Source organism: Podarcis pityusensis, assembly GCF_964106645.2.
Source record: "Podarcis pityusensis genome assembly, chromosome: 10".
Lineage (NCBI taxonomy): Eukaryota > Metazoa > Chordata > Lepidosauria > Squamata > Lacertidae > Podarcis > Podarcis pityusensis.
The window spans coordinates 42,242,785-42,263,501 of NC_138035.1; the positions used below are offsets into that span (position 1 = coordinate 42,242,785).

The window sequence follows — 20,717 nt, forward strand, 5'->3', positions numbered from 1 at the left end:
AAGTACTACATCTGAATATAAACTTACTGAAAAACATAAGACTCATCTGTGCTAATTGGAAACCTCTGGTAGCAGCATACTACTTAAAGTGGAAATGTCACAGGGTTGTGTTATTTTTCCCAAATTGTCATTGTAAACTTTTTTAAAAAAAATATTAACATTGTTGTATACTCGGGGTCCATCAGAGTAGACCCATTGAAGTTGATGAGCATGACTAATTTAGTTCCATTAATTTTAATGGGTTTGCTCTGAGTAAAACTTACTTGAATAAAACCATCAGTACCAAGTTCTAGTTAGTGGTTTCAAAGCAATGTGTCAGATGAAATAATAATAATAATAATAATAATAATAATAATAATACAGAAGAAATGATCAGTTGCAAAATTTTGCATTAACTGTTTGAGGTAGCTCGTAAATACAGCAGAATTAATTTTTTTATATGAGCCTAGATTTCCCCCTGATTAACATGTGCCATGCCAATGCCATAGAGGAGGCATGAGCTTTTATAGCTGAAAGTTGTCTCATTACTGTGAAACTGAAAATTTACCTTTGCAATTAACAGTAGCTAAAAAGAAATAAAACATGTATTTTCTACATGTCTGACTAGGCTTGCCTAAAGAAAAATACTTTAAGCAGGTGTCAAAATGACTGTTGTGAATGTACCTTATTAGAGATACCTCATGCATTCTAGAATATGATCATATACATATCAAAACCCAATCCAAACAGATCACACATGTATAATAATTTATTTTAAATGCAGTTTTGATTTTTCAAAAAATATGTTTATTAACTCTTGGCATTTGGTGCTTTGCAAAAAAAAATTAATACAAAGTATTTTGATATAATGCATGGTGTAACCTTGCTTATTTGAGCAACTCGCAAGAACTCTTTTTCCTTTGTTTATTTAATTTGCCATTTATATCATCCTTTCAATACAAAAAATCTCAAACTTACGGCATTTACAAATAAGAAATGAAGCACAACAAAATCCAGAACCGCCCTAAGAATAACAATGGGCTTTAAAAAGCATCATGAAAATCATTCAACAGCCAAACTGAAAAGTATTAAGTGTAAACAAGAACCCATTTAATAGCATGTTAAGGTGGAGCCAGTTCAATGTCTTTTGGGAAATTGTTCCATAGTCAGGGTACCACAGCTGAAAACATCCCCTTCCTTTTTTATTTGCCAATAGAAATGCAATAAGGACTCAGAAAGGGAGTGCAGAATTCATGTGAGGTGACAATTCCTGAGCTGCCTTGGCTATTCAGGTTTTAGATGTCACAGTGATCACTGTCAATTTTGCCTGGAAGCCAATGACATTGAGAAAACTGACCTGATGTGGTCTGTCCTGCCCCAAACAAATGTCTGCCCTCAGCATCCTGAGCCAATTGAAGCTTCTAAGGGTAGCCTCACATAAAGTACATTACAGTAAACCAACCTGGATGTAAGTCCTATTTAAGTCAGTGGGACTTGCTCCCAGATAAGTGAGGGTTAGAATTGCAGCCACTGGCATCAATGTCTTGGACCATGTTTGATTTCTTCAGGAAAACAATGCTGCTGGTGAACCTGAGTACCAGTATTGCCTGCCTATAGTACCTCCATCTTGTCTGGGTTTACATTCATCCTCTTCTACTTCCACACAGTGTCTTTGTAGTTCAACAACATCTCTTTTGTTCAAGATGGTGGGTCTGATTGTCAGGCTTCCAATTTCTGAGGGCACATGTCAAAAGTGCTTGGTTAAGCAAAGACAATTTTCCATCTTTGGGTGTGTGTTCTTTTCTGGCCAGATGATTGTTCGTGCCCTGAACTTAACAGTTAATCTTGTGGCATCACATCAGTGCCAGTCATTCTCATCCATCCGCTCCCCACGTTGTGCCTTTTCTAGTTCTGTAAAAAATATTGGGGGAACTATGGTGCAAAATAGAAGAAAATAGTAATTAAGCTCTTGTATTCTTTCTCCATACTCAAAACCCAGGCTCTCTTTGTTCTTCACTCTTACAATTGTACCTACCTCATTAGGAATTGGACTTGATATTGAAGCTTTCCCTTACCTTCAAGAGTTTAGTAAGAGCAGCAATAGTACCAAGTGCCTCTTGTCCCATTTTAAATCCAACATACCAGTATTTTTCAAAGTAATATAGTGGGTTCCACAGGAAGATGTTGAGCCTATTTTTTCTGGTTTCTAAGGGGAAATTTAAAAGACAAGTTTTTCGGCTCCTGAGTGGAGTGGCAGTAAAATGTTCTATAAGGATGACTTTTTAAAAACTTGGATGATAATTTATCTGCTGACTAGATGCATATTGAAACTTCATAAACTTAGAGCAGGTGTGGTAAGAGCATTATCATACCACTTGGAACAAAGCAGTGCCTATATAATGGGAATAGAAGTAAAAGGCATGATGAGGCTCAGCAGATTGTCAGTTAAGTGAGCATTTAATACCTATTTATTTCAATAACATTGCCAGGTTTGCACAAATGCCACATATAGGCATATCTTATAACTTATTTGCCTTATCTTCTTTACAAAAACAAAACACACAATTTTGTGTCTCTGCTGGATTTTGAAATAGTGGACATGTCAGTTTCTAAGATATGCTCAGAGCTCAAGCCTGTCTGGAAGTGAAGTCCTGTGGTATAACTGTCACTTCTCTCAACACTCTCCCACCCTTGCTCCCAGATGTTTGGAGACAAAGGTGTAGTTGTGAAGAATGCTCTCTACACATTCTCTGAATCACTTTTCTTTGTTACAACTCTGAAACCTGAGGCAGGACATCCAAAATGGGTTCCAGTGCCCAGGTCTGGTGAATCTTGCTTCAGTTAATGCACACCCAGGGCTGTGTGAACTATACCCCACAAAAAGCTAATTACAAATTAAGTAAATATATGCATGCTTATTTTACCTAGAGGAGCACCTATAAAAAACCCTTTTCTTCCATTACCCCATGTGAGTGGCTTACTATGTGTTTTGAGTGGGCTTGACTTGACTAAATATGGTTTGTTTTGTTTTATATTTCACTTCTCAGTGATTATAAAATAATAAGTTGCTGCTACGGATGGACCTTGAGTTCTAAACAGTTAGCCACATATTCAAGTCACCAGCCTGCTTAGCAATATTTTAATATCAATTGGTTTATAAATGGTATTAAATAAACAAACCATTTGGCGTTTGCAGGAAAGGAGGACTATTTGTCTTTGAAGAGACTTTGTATTTAATATATTGCTATTTGTCAAGCGTTGCACACTTTACTCTCTGTTTTTCTCTGATAGATGCTACCAGACCTGAAGGCCGATAACCAGAGGCTAAAAGATGAAAATGGGGCCTTGATCAGAGTTATCAGCAAGCTTTCCAAATAAAATTGTTTACTCCAGCTGCAAATCATGGGATTGCACATAATTAGTATCTCCAGTGGACCATAGCATGGAAGTCACTGGAAGTCTGGGAAGATTTCTTGGAGACTGTCATTTTCAGATATTCTGCCAAATGCCCTCTTACCTGGGTGTGTGTTTTTTTTAACCAAGATCATTGTTTCATGTGTTAAAGCAGCTGCTGAGAAGACATAATGACTGAGAAATCTTGTTTACAGCTACTGCATATAAGGAAAGTGTTCAAGGCCAGATAAGCCTCAGATATTTAACCAGTAAGCCTTAGTTGTACATAAACACATGCATCAAAAAAAGCTTTCTGCTACCACAGACAGTTACTTTTATTTTGTTGTGTCACGGTTCCTGGTTTTTTTTTTCTATCCTGCAGTTTTTCTCTCTTACATCTTAAGTTTGGATTTGTGTGTGTTTCCTTCTAATTATTCATATACCAGATTTTTTTGTTGTACAGTATTTTCACAGCTTTACATTTACACACCCCTTTAAAAATGCAACATGTAGCTAACTAAGCCTGTATTGTCCAGCCAGCCACCCCAAAACAGAGAGGTTTTGTGGAACCTTTGCTTTCACTGTTGTGCAATATGCATTATTTCCTATAAAAGATGCTTTAAAAGTCAGTTGCAAGTAGATTGGTTATTTTAAAACTCCTGTCTTCTGCCTTTATTGGTCACTTTTTAAAAGAAAATAAAAAGGTTTGTAGTGCAAGTTGTTAGATCCTGTAACCATCACATTCATTTTAGCCAGGTACTAAGTGATGCTGTATATATTTATGTATATTGTTTGGAGTTTTCAGACCACCACTTGACATGCTTGAATATATTTCCCTATTGCAATTGTGTGTTAAAACAAAATAGGCTGCTCCACAGTAGTGTTTAACAAAGTCCATTTGGTTTAAATTTAGAAATTCTACTTTGTATGGAGTCAGTCTTTACAAAAAATTGAAACTAAAAACAATATTTTATCCCCTTCCATTTTTTATTTGAGTGATCACCCATAATAAAACTTAAGTATAACTTCTTCACTACATTTCACATATCTGTGTTTGAGTGCTGTCTGAAACTGTTGTGCTAGCCAAAGTAATCTTTAAGTCATTTGAAAGCCCTAACCTATTCATTTACGTGCACTGCTAATGCCATGTGAAGAGGCATCTAAGTTGATACCACCACGTTCAGACCATTTTATACATTTCAGTGGCCTTTTAAAAAGTACTCCAGTGAAGATAGCTTTTGTTAGAAAACAAACAGCTTTTATATTTTCACTAAAACCTACTAAATATAACCATCTTCTGGCCTACAGACTATTGCCTAAAAACCACTGAACAGCTCAGCCATTAAAATAAATTGTATATTGTAAAGCTTGTAGTAGCTATTGTATTATTGATTATATTGTATACTATATTAAATGTGAATTTGTACCCCTTCATTTTAAAAGGTCATTGTGTTCTACTTCCTACTTCTTGGGGATGGGACTCACTTCATTTTGGGGTGGGCAAAAGAGAACAACTGTTTGGGGCAAGGAGGACGTGAGTCCCCTTCATAGGGTTGGGTGATTTGGGGAGGGGGGGGGAGGGAGGTTTTTTGAAGATGTAAGGTTTTGCTCTTACTACCAAGCTCAGGATTCTTGATTTTAAAGGTACAAGGATAGTTCTGGGATATCTTGTTACAGTAGGTCTGTATGAGTCATAAGTTTGAAGGTGGACATATTTCATGGTCTTAAGCTAATACAAACCAAGCAGAGAAAATATCCATCTGAATGGCTGCAACACGCTGCATAGTGTTGTTGAATTGTTAGGCATACTGTGGATTATATTTGGTCAAGTTTTGGATGCCTGTGAATGATTAAATGTGTATCTAATATTTTAGTGTTTTATATATAGGTTATTTATTCTTTAAAAACTGAATGGCTACTGTGTTACGTTGATTTTATTGGTAGTATTGAGCAGACCTTGCATCTGCATGAAACTACTTGCAAAACCCACTATTTTGCAAAAAAAAATGTATTTTGACATATACAAATAAAATGAATAAAACTATTTTAAATGTGTGGATTTTACTGAGAAGACATTTTAAACGTGAATTTGGTATTTAAATTCTTTGTGGGCATTTTTTTATTGCTTCACTGGGATGCAAAGTACTTTTCAGAGATTGTAATCAAATTGTGTTTGCACAGCTGTAAATGCAACAGTAAAAATGCCATATTTATGCAATCTGTAACAAAATTGAAAAATGTTTATATATTTTACATAAACCTGTCTGCATGGAGAAACTACATGGAAACCAGTTTTTTTATGTGTTGTGCCATGGTAAGAATGCATGATCTTAGAATGTTGCTTAACTCACTAGAATATTTTGTAGCTGAACATACCAGAGGCTTGATAGAAATTCATTTAGCTACACTAGCAACTGCTCCTCTATCCCAGCACATGTTTTAATGTTAAGTTCAGATTTTCATTTAGTTCCCTGCTGGAAATAAGCTTGTGGTGTTTGGATACTGGACTATGAAAGAAGTGTTGAATCATCAGAGAAATGTCACTTGTTTGTTTGAGGACGCTAATTGCGGAACATGCAGTCAGTTTATCCCATGTTGGAGTGCATTTACTGTTCTGGAGTTCAAGCAGTAATGAACATAGCTGAGATGTTAACTACATTGTTTTGGCTGCACATTAAAATAATGGCAAGATTGAAACAGGACTTGAGGCAAAATGGGTTGAAGGAAGAATTGTGTTTCATAATCTGTCTTAACCTCTGGGAAACCGAGAAATTGAATGTTGTCCCTGTCCTTGTTTTATGCACCTGCAACACTTCCTGAGGTAACGTCATTCTTCAATACCATATAAGATTCCTTTCTTCCTGTTTGTTTCCTCCTTATTTTCCTTGGCTTTTAAATGTTAGTTTTCCTATTTTCTTATATAATTTTAGAATAACTGAATATTTTATTTTTCCTGCTTGTACAACCTGGAGAAAAGAAGCCCCCCACCCTTCACAGCCCCCTTTGTGGGTTTCTGCTGTGTGTGTGTGTGTGCATGCAAACGTGTGCTCAAGTCACAAAGGACATGGAAAAGCAAGAAGGACAGAAGATAGATAGGTAGGTCTCCTTTCTCTGAGGGGAAAGGACCAGGAAGAGTTGAAAGAAATAAGATAAAAGACTAATATTATTTGTTGTTATCAATAAACAGAGAAAAAGAGAAAGGTAAGCGAGGGAAGCAGTTATCGGAATAAGTGAATGTAAAAGGACCAGGAAGGAGGGATGGATAAAACTGGTAAGGTTCTTTTGCTGGGAGTCAGAGCGGGGAAGTAAGGTACAAGTTGAATGTGAAAGGAGAAGAAGAAATTTCAGGAGATGGGTAAAAATACTTTGAGAGGCATTTAGAGTTTGAAATGGAAAACCCCTTTAAGCAAATTCTGCCTGTACTTCACTTAAAAGTTAAGGTGTGGAACTCCTTGCTGCAGGAAATAGGCTATGACAAGTCAGCAATTTCGAAAAATGGATTTATCAGTAGTAAGCAGTGTCAACCAGCTGATGCTGGTTTGTGACTGGCTGTGCCCCTGCACCACCATTTTGTGACCGCTGTGCCTCTAGTTTTCAGCCCTCTCAAGTGGGCCTTGCAGGGTACAACCCTTGGTGTACACCAAATGCAGTAGGGGTTACTTCTGAGTAGACTTCCCACTATTGGGAGTTCTAATCTGAGACACCTATGGTGAATATTGAAACAGCTCAGTCTTGATTCTGGATTAGTTAATCCAGTATGCTTTATTACACTTATACCCACCATTAACATGCAACACCCCGCCCACCAACTCTGGAAGCAGAGTAAAGAGTTGTAAACTGCTTCTTACATAAGTACTGTGTGCTCCCATGTGTAATACGTGTCTGACATTCTCAAAGAAAACTTTTTTTTGGGGGGGGGATGATAACTTTTTAGGATTGCCATATGTCCTCTCTTTTTCCCAGGACACATCCTCTTTTTTTATAGGTATGTAAAAGTCATAAGAGTCATAAGAGTGATCCATAGTTAAAAGTAGAAATCAGCAAATGTGTCCTCTTTTTTGCTCTTCAAAATATGGCAACTCAGCTTGATAGCCACGGAACTGCTTATAGTTATGTTGGCTGTACTGAGGGGATCTTATCAGAATGAATAAAGTGTCCTTGTCTTGTTTTGATGACTTCTAGGTTTGGAATTTGGGCATAAAAGTGTCTACTCTACTGGAGCATATTTTAAACTACATCTGAATGTTTATTTGCCCTTTCACATTTAAAAAGGAAGTAACATTCTAATCTCTTAGACTGAAAAAGTGTTTGATACACCTCTTGTAGAACATGCTTCTGTGGGAATGGGAGATAACAAGTGACCAGCCCAGTAACCAATTCCTATGCGGATTTACTTTGGAGTGAATTGCATTCAGTTTGCTCTTGTCTGTGGTCCCATTGTCCATATCCTGCTGCTGCTTCACCCTTGTGTCACCCACGTCAAATAACTGTAGAATTATAGAGTTGGAAGGGACCCATTCGTTGACTTTTCCCCAATCACACAAATTTCCACAATTTATTCCAGTTGCAGAATGTGGATGATGGAGCAAAAACTGACATTTTCAGAATAAAACAGAGCACATAATCTAGTTTCACTGTGTACATTAAGAAGACTGAAAATCTCATGGCGGGGAATCTTACCTGCATTTTCCAAAGAAATTAAACCAGCTGGATTGCACCTGTGCATTATGCACAGCAATGCATTCCAGAGCAGAGTAACTGCTCATTTCCTAAGCAAATTGAACCATAATTCCCCACACAGGGAAGAGATGTTAGGTATATTATTATTATTATTATTATCATCATCATCATCATCATCATCATCATTATTATTATTATTATTACTATACCAACTAAAGGGATTACAGTATTCCAGTGGAGCGGAAGTGGACAAGAAGTCTCACACACACTGCTGTGTGATGTGGGAATGTTATGCTGGGCAGTATGCCTGCTGATAAATGAGATGCTCAGAACATAAGGTCATAAACTTTTCTGTGGAGGGAAGCTCTTGCCTTATGTAGAGAAAAACAGTTAATAGGCATGAATGTTCCATGATTTAAAACCAGTCTAGCAACCCTTGAGTGATGTCAAATAAACAAATAGTGCTTCTAAAAGCACCACACCAGAGCTACAGAAAGAAGGAAAGACCATTCTTATCACTCTTAAGTGAAACTTTATATTTTGCTGTTTTTAAAATTATTAACTGTAAGAAAAACTTGGTCTTTAAATAACTACTATCCATTGTATATTATATTGCTGCATAAAATGCTCATAAACAAGGCTAATGTGAAGTTCATATTGCCTTGGGAGGACAAGCACATTTGTACTTAAAATGTGATGCATGGAAATACGTTGACCCAGAACACAAATTTTATTGCATGATTTATTTATTTTTAATCCACAGTGCTTTTGCTTTTTATGGTTTTCAAAGGCAGCTATGCTGGTCCATAAGCAGGAGGGAATTCAACAGTCCATTTTGGTGTTAAGACCATCTAATATAAATAGTATATATCCAATCAAATGTGGTGTCTTGAAATCAGATATGTTGCATTTAGTAACCCGGATGCTGCAGCAAACTGTCCCACTTCTTTTAAATCTTCAGTTGTACTCTCAGTATATTAATAGTGAAGAGCTTGCTACAGGGACCAGTTAAGAGCACAAGGAATCTCCAAACCACTAACCAGGAGGCCATTTAAACTCCCCCTGGCACTACAACTAGTGACACTCTGGGAAGTGAGTGCTGAAGAAATACTTCTCACTTATGCCATAGTCTGGTGGTCTTTCTATTGGACTGCAGCCACTATGGACTGAGTAGCCACATGGCATAGAATTTTAATTCCATCTTCTACCACAAAATGTGAAACTTACACGGAAATTGAATTTTAATAAATGGTCCTAGTTGGGCAAGACCAGTATGTGATTAATGTTTTCTTGGATTATTCTTGGTTTTAGGCTTAAATTGGAGCAGGAGCTGTAGTTTTGCACACCTGACTTAAAAATTCATAGAATCATAGACCAAATGACACAACCCCCTGCAATGTAGGAATATGCAGCTTTCCCATATGGGGATCAAACTTGCAACCTTGACATTGTCAGCACTATGCCCTAACCAACTGAGCTACAGAGAACACACAACTTTCTAAAATATATTGTAGATGTGACGTCCTGCCTAGTCACATGGTATGGAGTACCTTTTCTGTTCCAGCTTGCCAGTTACATTTAAAAAAAGAAACACTTTTCTAAGTCAGCACTGCTATGGTCACTGCAGGAATGTTGTGTGGTTTTGAAAACGAGCTGTTTCCTATTAAATCTCTCTGGATTAATATGTTATGTATGCTGTGAAGGAGTCTGAGAAACCTGACATTATGTTTGTCTTCTGGTATACATCCTGCTCCTGTCTGTTTTTAACAGTGGATGAAATCTTAACTGCTGCTGGTAGGGTTTGGTTTGTTTGTTTTTAAGTGAAAGTGCTTATTTGGCTTCAAATTGTAGCAGGGCTGAAATAGTCATGTTACAGCAAGGCATTCTCGCTAGGACACGTATTAATTCCTGTAAGATTTGGGAAGTACTTTTAAATTCAGACAGCAGGTGGCACCCATGAGCCTTTCCAAGTCATAGTTTCACAGCAAGGGCCTTTTCTAAGCAAAACCTTACACTGTGTTTGCATATCTAATAACAAAATAGTTTATCTCAATAACAGCTTTTAATTAATATAGCTCTCCAGGCTGAATGTATTGAAATTAATGGATCATTAACAGGTTACTGAGCTTTCAAAGTAGTTGCAATGAAATATAATATACCCTCTAGCAAACATAAGACGCAGAATCAATATAGTGCCACTATCCCACTCCTTGATGATCCTCTTCTGAAAATATTTTTATAAAGTCTCACTGGAAAGTTACTTGATATATGCTGCAATATTTCAGCCTAAGTTTATATGCCTGCTGTCATACATATGATGAAGCAGGCTTAGAAATGTCATAACATTTTTTGCTGTTAAAAGAATAATAGTGTTGTTTCATATCCTTATGTTCACATATCTCTGAGCCCCATTTCAACTACAAGAGTTTATTTCAGCACAATCAACACTAAGCTGTTTTGGAGACTGCACTACACAGGGAGTACAGAGGCATGGACTTGCTTCATAGATACATTGGCAGCAGTTACTCTCTTCATCATTACAGAGACCTGTGATATCAGAATATTGGTCTCTCAAGACATTCCTTTGCCAAAAAGACAGCTGGTTGTTTTTTGTTTTTTAATGTGCCATGTTGCTTTTGAGATTTCCCACAATGGACCATGGGTTGGGCTAGCTGATGAGAAAAGCAAGCAGAGAGAGACAGATGCACAAAGGTAGGAGAAAAATAGTAGCACCTTGAGATATTTGGACAGTAAGCAGTCTATAAATGCAAATAGTAAAAAAGAAGAATAAGCTTTGTAGCAGTTCAGTCTACCTTGGGTAACCTGACCTACATATTAAACTTTTCTCAAGCTCTAAATTGTTGTCAGGTTGTTGCGCAGCATATTGATTTTTATGCTTTTTACTGGTGTTTGAAACAGGTTGCCTGCTGGCTGAGTTGTTCATGTGTTGTGTTGTTTCCTCCATCTGATAAAGCTAGCCACCTCAGAGAAGCCCCTGAAGGAAAAGAGATGCACCTACTTTCCCCTATACAATGCAGCTAGTACAATCCAGCTTTCTAGAGGATATGGTTATAATGGAACAGTTCTGGTTACAACGGCAATGTTGTGGTTTCACTTCCATGCCGAGTCATTGAAAGAATTTTGAGTGCTTGTGCCAGCCATTGGGTGCAACCTGGATACTTCCCTTCTATCAGAGTGGTGGTCATGTTCCTTCCATTGCTTTAATGTAAAGAAGTAGTACACCAGTCACTGTAACTGAGTATCTTCACTTACTATTTTTTCTCTTTCCTTCTTTCTTTTGACAACATTGCTCACATTCCAGGTTCCCTAATGGAGCCACTACTTCATTGTATGCTCCATTACTAAAACCAATGTCCTTTTAATTTCAGAGGCTCCAAACTATATAAAAATGAAGGAGCTGTCTTTAGTTTTATTTCATCCAGTGCTTTTTTTCTTAAAAAAATGTTTAGGGGTACGGTACTCTCATTTTCCCACTCATATTGAAATACTGCCCCTCAATGAGGCAAGACTTAGATTCACAAAATGTTTAGGAGTATGCGTAACCCTGCGTCCCCCCAGAAAAAAAGCACTGATTTCATCCAAAGGCATTTGTAGGAGCGAAGAAGACTTTGCCACTGCTTAAAAGATGTAGATGCTTCTGCCAAAGTGGGAAAAGAGGAAGTTGCCTACAAAGTTGGTCCATCGAGGTCAGTATTGTTTACACCAAGTAATAATGACTCTCCAAGGCTTCAGATGGGTCTTTCCCAACCCGGAAGATGCCAGGAATTGAACCTGGGACTTTTGCATGCAAAGCAGAGGTCAGTTGCATCCTTTGAAGAAACATTCCCAAACTTAATTGGAAAAAAATCCTTGGCAAAGCAATAATTAGCCAAGTCATAAAGCAGAATCCAAGACTGTATTAAAGAATGGCACTGTAATTTTGGAGTGTCTATTCAGCTCTAAAAGAAGTGTGCGTGTTCTGCAGTATAGCGTGCTTCTGTAATGGAATTACTTGGCCACACCAAGGCACAGTTTTCAGGAGGGGAAACACAGGTAGAGATGTACTAGGTGGGACTGCGGCCATGCAATCACTTTACCGTTTCCCATGCAGTATTTTTAATCTATAAGCTCCAGCTACACAAGTATTGCACTTCCCACTTTGCAACAAATGATTAGTTCATTGTGTGGGCTAGAGTCAACAAAACCTAGTTCCCTCTCTGATTAGAATTGCTATGAGGGCCTTTTCAAAAATAAAAAAGCTGAAAGAAAAGACTATGCAGCAAGTACCGGTAATCACCTTCCAAGCCTGGAGAATCTTTCTATGAGACTGATGCATGGAATATAATAGGGTATTTCTGAAGCTTTTTGCACAGACCATCAAGTTGCTAAAATTATATTTTTAGAAGTTTAACCAAAACTGGTTTCATTTTTTAGCCATTTCTTGCTTAGGGGTGCTAGGTATTATTCTAGTGAGCATTACAATGTCTGAATGATAGTTGATTAAGCTTTAACAGATAGCCAAGATCAAATGAACTGTTAGGAGCATAATACAAAACAGGGTCTCAGCAATCTTCTTCCAAGATCAAGATGAATACAGAACAGTGAAGTATGAAAACATTCAGAGCGGTTAATTGGGAGGGATGGGGGTGGGAAGAGAAGGAAGGCTGGGTTTCTAGTAACTAGTAAAAACATGATTCAGATTGAAACAGACAATAAGACAGTAACTGCTAGATTGGATATTAATATCTTGGGTATGTTCCCCTTTGAAGCTGTAAGGTGGCAACAGCTAGAATGCTGTGTTTAAGATTGAGCCAATTAAACAAGTTAGAACACAGATAAATAATGTCTCGCATGCCTGGCAGAGATGAAAATGAATTCCTCTTCAAGGCACTGTCTCTTAACAAGAACATTAAATTATACAGCTGTTCAATTCCGATGGAATTGTTGGAATAGAATTGGGCATTCAGCAATACGGACAAGCAACCTGATAAAAGGAAATTAAAGTGCTTGTCTTCCATAACTCAAAACAAAATTATTATTTGTGCCAGATTAGAGATATGTATCTCTGAGGAAGAGAGAAATGATCCCTTATATAAGGGACCCATGGATAAGTAGCAATTCCCTCATTCCAAGGATAACCCCCCCTAAAAAGTATGTGCACGTATCTAGATCAGGAGTAGTCAATCTTTTTATACCTACCGCCCACTAATGCATCTTTCCTTACCACCCACCAGTGCTCAATGGATGGAGGATTCAGCTTGTGCCAAAGAATGCCCTACCACCCTCCTAGAATCCTGAAACGCCCGCTAGTGGGCGGTAGGAACCAGGTTGACAACCCCTGATCTAGATTGTCTGGTAGATAATGCTGGGGAGGGGTCAGAACTGAATGTTGGCACCAATGACAAGCAAAAATGTAGTCGAGAGGTCCTGGAAGCAAAATGTAGATTGCTAGATAGAATGTTGAAAGCCCCCCAGAATCTTCTTCTTTTTTTTAATGGTAAATAAGGCATTGGGAGTGCACAGGGACAGGATAGCAACTCAGAGAGATCAAAGCATGGCTGGCTAAAGACACTCAAAGAGAGACACAGTGCATAAACGTCTATATGCTAATGTTAGAAGCCTACGAGCCAAGGGGGAGAAACTGGAGTGCTTTGTCTTGGAGGACAGAATTGATATAGTGACCGTAACAGAAATCTAGTGGAATGGAGAGGACCAGTGGATATAAACTCTATAGGAAAGAAAGGGAAACACAGTAAACCCACAACTTAGGCTGCTTTTACTTACATGGTTTCAGCTTTGCATGGGTGAGTGGGACAAATAAATAAACGGAGAGCGGGAAGAAACCCACCCAATGGCTTTTCCTCATTTACCAGGCATTGAGCAGGTAACGCAAGGGCTCTGGAAGCACCCCACAGTCCTTGTGCCACCTTCCCAAAGCATGGTGGCACTTTTCTTACCAGCCTCTAGGAAGTAAGCAAGAGGGCTCTGGAAGCATCCCAGGTCTGTAAGGAAGGCACCAACCTCACTGACCAGGGTCACAGGGGAGCACCTCCCCATGACGTTTCCAGACCCTGATAAGCAGCTCTCCACTTTGGGGGGCTTTGCCTTTGCATGATTTGCCTTTATGATTGTCTCTAGGCACTTCAGTCGTCTGCAAGGGATTCCCCACATGGTGGGGAGATGTTGCCAGCCTTCATGTCATGTTTGCAGACATCTTTGTAATGCGGAGTTGGTCTGCCAATGGGCCTGGTGCCTGACACCAGCTCCCAGCAGAGCATGTCCTCCTTGAGGATCCTGCCACCTTCCATTCTGTGGACATGACCAAGCCAGCGTAGACGTCACTGAGAAAGGAATGCAAACATGCTGGGAATGTGGGCTTGTGGGAGCACATCTTTGTTTGAGAGACTGCCTGCCATATGTTGCCCACAATCTTCCTGATGCAGCACATGTGCAAGGTACATACTCAAGTCCCAACAAACCTCTGTCTCAAAACAAGATCTTTACTTGCTTAAATAGTACAGAGCAATTTTAAACAGTGGGCTTATCAGCACACTTGCTTTCTCCTAGGGATGTGTGAATATGTCAATTTCAGTTTCTCTGGTTTAGACATTTCCCCCACCCTTAAGTTCAGTTTTCCACATTTTAGGTCAAATGTCTCCTTGTATTTTTGCACAGCATTTCCACCTAACATAATGCATTTTGTATGCTATTTTCACCAATATATTTACACATACTACCCTAGTATATGCATTCTTGAACACATTATTTGGCTGTAGAACTGCATTGCAAAATTCACAAGTAATGGTTTTTGTATGCTAAATTGCAAGTTATCCTAGATTTCCTTTTCCAAAAGTGGCCTCTACTGAGATTATGGTAATCTTAGCAGCACAATGCAAACTCTGCTGTCCTTCTGCCAGCAGGTGATGATTTTCCTGTTCCAACAAGCTTTTGGGAACTGTCTGTTTCTAAGGAAAGGGCTGGTGTCGTGATGCTTTTATTGTAATGATCTGTATGTCTATACACAGAGAGAAAAACATTGTTTTAATTCTCTTACATTCAGTTGGCTTTTGATTATGGGTCGTATCCCCCCCCCCTGTGTTTTTACTTGTTCCCATTTTATCTGTAAGCAGTCTTGAGTCCCTATCAGGGAAAAAGGTGAGATATAAAGAAATAGAAATACAACAACAACAACAACAACAACAACAGTTGCTTTGAATACTTTAATTTTCTTCTGCAGGCAAGGGGAGGGACATAGTGTTATGAATAGCAATATCCTGATCACTCTACATCCTATTCTGCTACATGCACTTACACTATGTTTGTGATATTTCAGCAAGATTGCATGACCCTTTCAAGTTATTTGCCCACAATTGCTTATTTAGAACTAAGTCCACTTTGTTCAGTGTGGCTTCCTTGCAGGTAAGCATGCAAATAGTTGCAGCCACAGTCTCTTTCTAAACTGTAGAAAGACAAATTACTTTCCCAAGAGGAGTTATAAATTAGGGGCTTTCCATGCTGCTAGGTCAGCACTGAACCACACATATGGGAAGCAGAATCTGAACTAATGAGGTAAAACATTGCAGAGTTTGTGCAGTGTGCCCTGTATGAACAATGCCACCTGCACTAATCCTACAAATCCTACAGTCTGATGTACTGAATAATATAAATTGGTGTATCTCAACTTAGATGCAGCAACCCTTCAAGCTTGGAAAGAGGCACTCTCCATATTCGATATATATTTATTATGCCCTAACTATATTGTGAAACATTACTTCCAAATATATGCCTTCAGGACTACGAAAGCAGATTTAAGACATTGTTTTTTTCTTCTTCCTGCACAAAGAATCCCTCTTTATAGTTAACCTGTCATCTGTGAAGTGCCCATAAGTAATGGCAACACAAGTGTTCCTAGCATTTTTTTAAACAAAACAAAACCCAAAAAACCCCTACTTCTGCTTAAATGTTTAGAGAGTTAAATAGCTAAGACGGGCTGATGGAAAAAATCCAGTGCTATTATGTTCCAAGATGTGGGTGAAGAAAATATGCAAAATGATACTTACATTTATTTAGGACTTTATCCCCGAAAGCTCTCAGTAAGTGCTACCGCTATTAAGATGCAAACATCTCATGTCAGCATTTTTGCACTGGGCACTTAAACCAACCTCACCACAGCATAACTTGAGTTAATCAATAACAGACTATAGGGGTCACTGAGCATTTTTGGAATTTAAAAAATAACTTTTCAAGGGTTGGGAAATAAAAGGTACCACTGCCCGTACGGGCCAGTCTTGACAGACTCTAGGGTTGTGCGCTCATCTCACTCTAGAGGCCGGGAGCCAGCGCTGTCCGCAGACACTTCCGGGTCACGTGGCCAGCGTGACGAAGCTGCTCTGGCGAACCGGCACCAGAGCAGCACACGGAAATGCCGTTTACCTTCCCGCTATAAAGCGGTACCTATTTATCTACTTGCACTTAAGGGTGCTTTCGAACTGCTAGGTGGGCAGGAGCTGGGACCGAACGACGGGAGCTCACCCCGCCGCGGGGATTCGAACTGCCGACCATGCGATCGGCAAGTCCTAGGCGCTGAGGTTTTACCCATAGTGCCACCCGCGTCCCCTGACAACAACATATGGAGCTATTAGTTCAAAAGCAGTAGAAGATCACTGTTCCTGTTTACTGATAAGAAAGTGAGTGTGCACAGGATTGCCCTCTTAAACACATCTTACTCTTTGAAATACTTTTCTGTGACTATTGCTTTCTTTTAGTTCAAGAGAGAGGAAAGAACCACTAGATTTTAGATTAAGATATGTGATTTTTAAAATGTCATAAAAAATCAGTTACATAGCCTTAAAAATGTTTTAGGCTGCAATCCTATAACAACTTACCTCAGCGTAAGTTCCACTGAAGACAATGAGACTTATTTCTGAGTAGACATGCATAGGATTGTACTGTTAAAGTGAAATCTGACCTACATTAAAAAACCTATACATAACCATCTTAAAACTGAATAAATGAACCTCTTTCAAATGTTTGAGTTAAAGGCTGGCATGGCTCTATCTATGAGAAAATATTGACAGAGGTAAAGCATTTAAAATTACACATTGACATATCATAGGTGATATTGTAGTAAACTCTGAATATTTATTACTAATCAGCCAAACAGTCTAGTCATATGAGCCCATCTTTTAGTCTTACTAAACTTACTTTGACTGGGTTATGCCCTAACATTTCAACCTGTTATCAAACTATTTTTTGCCCTGGTGTCTATTTTTAGAAAGTTCTGGACATTTAGTTATTACAAAGAGCCAAACAAAAATTGCCCTGTTTCACAATTGTCTGTTTGTCTTGCTTCCAAGCATGTAGTTCTATAGTGTAAAAAGTATGTGGATTATATGTCCAAAGTTTTTGGATTATACTTCGGTTGTATAAAAACTCCATTCCGTGGCAAGCAAATTACCTGCTACAGCAACCAATTAGCATACATGATTTGCTTAGGAAATGTAAGATTTATACAATAGATTTTCCCCCTTACTAATTTAAATCAGTCCACCCTAATCTCAGCAGTGGAACTAAGTAACTAGCCAGTCCATAATTTTATTTATTTATTTATTTAGAAAATTTATCAGCCACTTGATCACAACAAAATTATTCAAGTGGTGTACAAATAAAATTACAAATTAAGCATAACTAAAACCCACCAACCATTTCAAATCAAATATACATAAAACCATCATTAAAAAACCAAAGATAAAATTAATAAAACTTTAAAAACAGATACAACTAACATAATGTCTGGATAAGCTTGTTGAAACAAAACACTTTCAGCAAACTTCTAAAAAGTATAGTGAGGGTCTGTGTAGTGTCAATAGGCAGGGTGTCCTAGTGCACAGGTGGTGCCACATTAAAGGGTCACATTGAAAGCACATATGATTGTTCCAATACTATTACTATCTTAAACACAACTCACTAAAAGAAACCTTCTGAAAAATAATGCTCCCTTTACAGCCAGGAAAACCCACTAATCATGAATCTGTGTTGAATAATGACACTAGTGTATGGTTACTTATATTTCCAATGGAGGGGGCCTATGTAAATAAAAGCTCTAGGGAGCCTGAGAAAACCCCATGAGGGGGAGTCACATTCTTTCTTTTCAGCTAGCCTGATGGTACATTTTCACATTAATAACTTTAGATTATCCTAACATGATACCCTATGGTTATGTTACAGTACATTTGTCCCTTCTATTAAAATGACGCAAGGCTCCTTCATCACCTGGATTGCTACTTCATGTAGCGGCTACAATGAGGCAGCTGTCTGATCTAGAATTAATTTCAACAGGGAACGCTGATGCACACACGCAAAGGAATGTGCACACAGGTAAATTCCTTCAGCTGAAATGTATAAGAAACCTGAATCTCTCTGTGGCATCGGAGCTCTTGCACCTGGAACAGGCCACTATCAATGACTACATTTTTTAATAAATGCATCATGCTAATTATGTTACTTGCACATAAATGAGAATTGTCACTTAGCTCTGTCAGCTTATTTTACATTAACAATTGTATTGTTGATTAATCATCTGCCTATTAACCAACAAACTGCTTTAATCTCTTCAAGTTTCCACACAATTCCTTAACATAAACATATGTTTGCAATAGTGGAGGAAGTGTAGGAGAGCACACAACTTTTTCAGCAAAAGCTACTGTTCACTAAGTATGCTCATAACTTACAAGCTCAAACCAAATAATATTTGCTCACTGATGAATCTACTACAGCTTTACTTTCTGATATTCAGATGCTGCTTCTCAGTGCTGAGGAAGTCAATTCTGCAGAGTCCATTACTTTTATATCCCATCCATGGGCATAGCCAAGGGGGGGCACCTGCCCCCTGCCGATCATGTAAAACAATAGAAATACTTAACTAGCTGACCAATCACCTCGGTTCTGCCCCCCCCCCAAAGTCCTGGTTACACCAATGATCCCATCTTTCCTCCAATGAGCTCAAGATGGGGCACATGGTTCTCCTTGCCCCTTTCATTCTCGCAACCCCTGTGCAGTAGGTTAGGCTGAGAGATGCAACTGGTCCCAAATCACCCAACAAGCTCTGTGGCTGAGTAAGGATTTAAACCTGGATTTCCCAGTCCTAGTTCAGAACAGTAATTGCCACACCAAAAAATTCTGCCACCTGGCTCTACTCAACCTATCTCTATTATCAATTAAGATGTACAAGTGGGGCATGCTGTGTCGAGTCTGCCTGTTAAGTCATGCTCTCATCCAGGATATACAGTTCTCTTCCCTTCCTTCCAAAAGTCAGCCAGCGTTTTGTGGCTGTTCATTATTCACTGGGTTCTTTCCCCATGCCACACCCAGAGTCGTCGTTCCTGAAACTTTTTTGTGCTTCTGCAAAAGTACAGAAATTCTCCTAAGCCTGCTGTTACCTCCCTTTTGTGCATGGCTGGCAGCATTTTGGCTACATAAGGCGCCACAGTGAAATCATTGCTATTAGTGCACATAAAGGATATGCAAAACTCTGACATCCCACCCCTAATATAAGTACTTGTGTCAAATACTGATTGGGAGTCAGGTACCACAGAGTTGGAAGGGACCGTGAGGGTCACCTAGTCCAAATCCCTGCAATGCAGTAATATTTTTCCCAATGTGGGGCTCAAACCCATGAACCTGAGATTAAGAGTCTCATGCTCCACTGTGCTATCACAACTGTGACTGATCGGAAGTCAGGTAGCATTTCACTTGTGTGTTTAATACAGCCGTAGTCCCAGCAAACTTCTACCAGTTTTAATGGATTATTTGTTTCATAGGTATTAAAAGGCCAGGCTTTTTGAATGTGTCATCTGTCACATTGCTGCTGATTAGCTTAATAAAAGTTAGAATTGGAGCAGTAGGATGAGGCAGACCCTGCCAGTTCCTTAGAAGACATATTGCACCTGCATAACATATTATTTCAACCTGGCAGCCACAGTGGTGCATCAACCGCTCTGCTGGCGAGAGCCATGTTTTTGCAAGCCTCATGTATATTCCCACTGGAATGGCCTTTTTGTCTGTGCTTACTTCGGGAGAAAGGAATTAGGTTCTCCTACAGGGGATCAGGTATTGGCGAGCTTCCTGTCACCTGGGCGAGGGAGGCAACGCCGGCGCGGTGAGCAGGAGCAGGAGCTGGTGGCGCGATCAGCTTACAGCGGAGAACTCGGATGAGCTCCTTCACACAGGCACCAAGGGCGAGGGAGGATCCTCCACGCCCCTTCACCCATTGTCAGGGCCACCTCGGCAGTTTCCGCTCGCGCTTCGGCTCCTTTCGGCCGGCCACCCTCCGCCCTGTGGGAGAAAGTCGGGGAGCTTCGGCAGCGCCGCCGCCGAGCCTTCCGGGACTCGCTCGAGAGTTCAGTGCACCAACCGCACCACTCACCTGGGAGAAGCGGCGATCTCCGGCTCCGCCGCCGGCTCCTTCCTGGAAAGAAGCATCAACCACCTGATTGAACTCCTCGCGGGTCAGTATAGAAACTCTGCTCGGAGTTTAAGCCAAAGCAGGCGGACGAGCCGTGCAGACTGAGCGGTGGGGTCGGGGGAGAAAAGAGATAAGGAGAACTTGCGGCTCATTAAAAGGCAAGAGACTTGCGCGCGCCGGGGAGGTGGGGGAAGGAAACTAG

At 39.5% G+C, this 20,717-nt stretch overlaps 2 protein-coding genes and 1 long non-coding RNA gene across 8 annotated transcripts in view; 2 read left to right on the top strand and 1 right to left on the bottom strand.

The window, feature by feature from the left end:
* The window catches only part of PPP1R12A (protein phosphatase 1 regulatory subunit 12A), a 94,055-nt gene extending 88,639 nt beyond the window's left edge, over positions 1-5,416 (top strand). For all 5 annotated transcript variants that reach the window (XM_080971323.1, XM_080971324.1, XM_080971319.1 and 2 more), the window contains one exon: positions 3,271-5,416. In XM_080971323.1, the coding sequence (XP_080827449.1) occupies positions 3,271-3,286 (16 nt within the window). In that variant the 3' untranslated portion in view covers positions 3,287-5,416. The remainder of the gene's footprint in view (positions 1-3,270) is intronic.
* LOC308457479 lies at positions 764-20,612 on the bottom strand. The gene is made up of 2 exons (XR_013976938.1): positions 20,477-20,612; positions 764-1,911 (listed from the first exon to the last, which is right to left on the bottom strand). It is a non-coding gene; the product is annotated as an uncharacterized lncRNA (long non-coding RNA).
* Positions 20,438-20,717, top strand: part of PAWR (pro-apoptotic WT1 regulator) — a 58,331-nt gene continuing 58,051 nt past the window's right edge. The window contains exon 1 of one of the 2 annotated variants that reach the window (XM_080971339.1): positions 20,438-20,558. The gene's annotated coding sequence lies outside the window, so the exon portion shown is untranslated. The remainder of the gene's footprint in view (positions 20,559-20,717) is intronic. The other variant, XM_080971340.1, reaches the window with a different exon arrangement.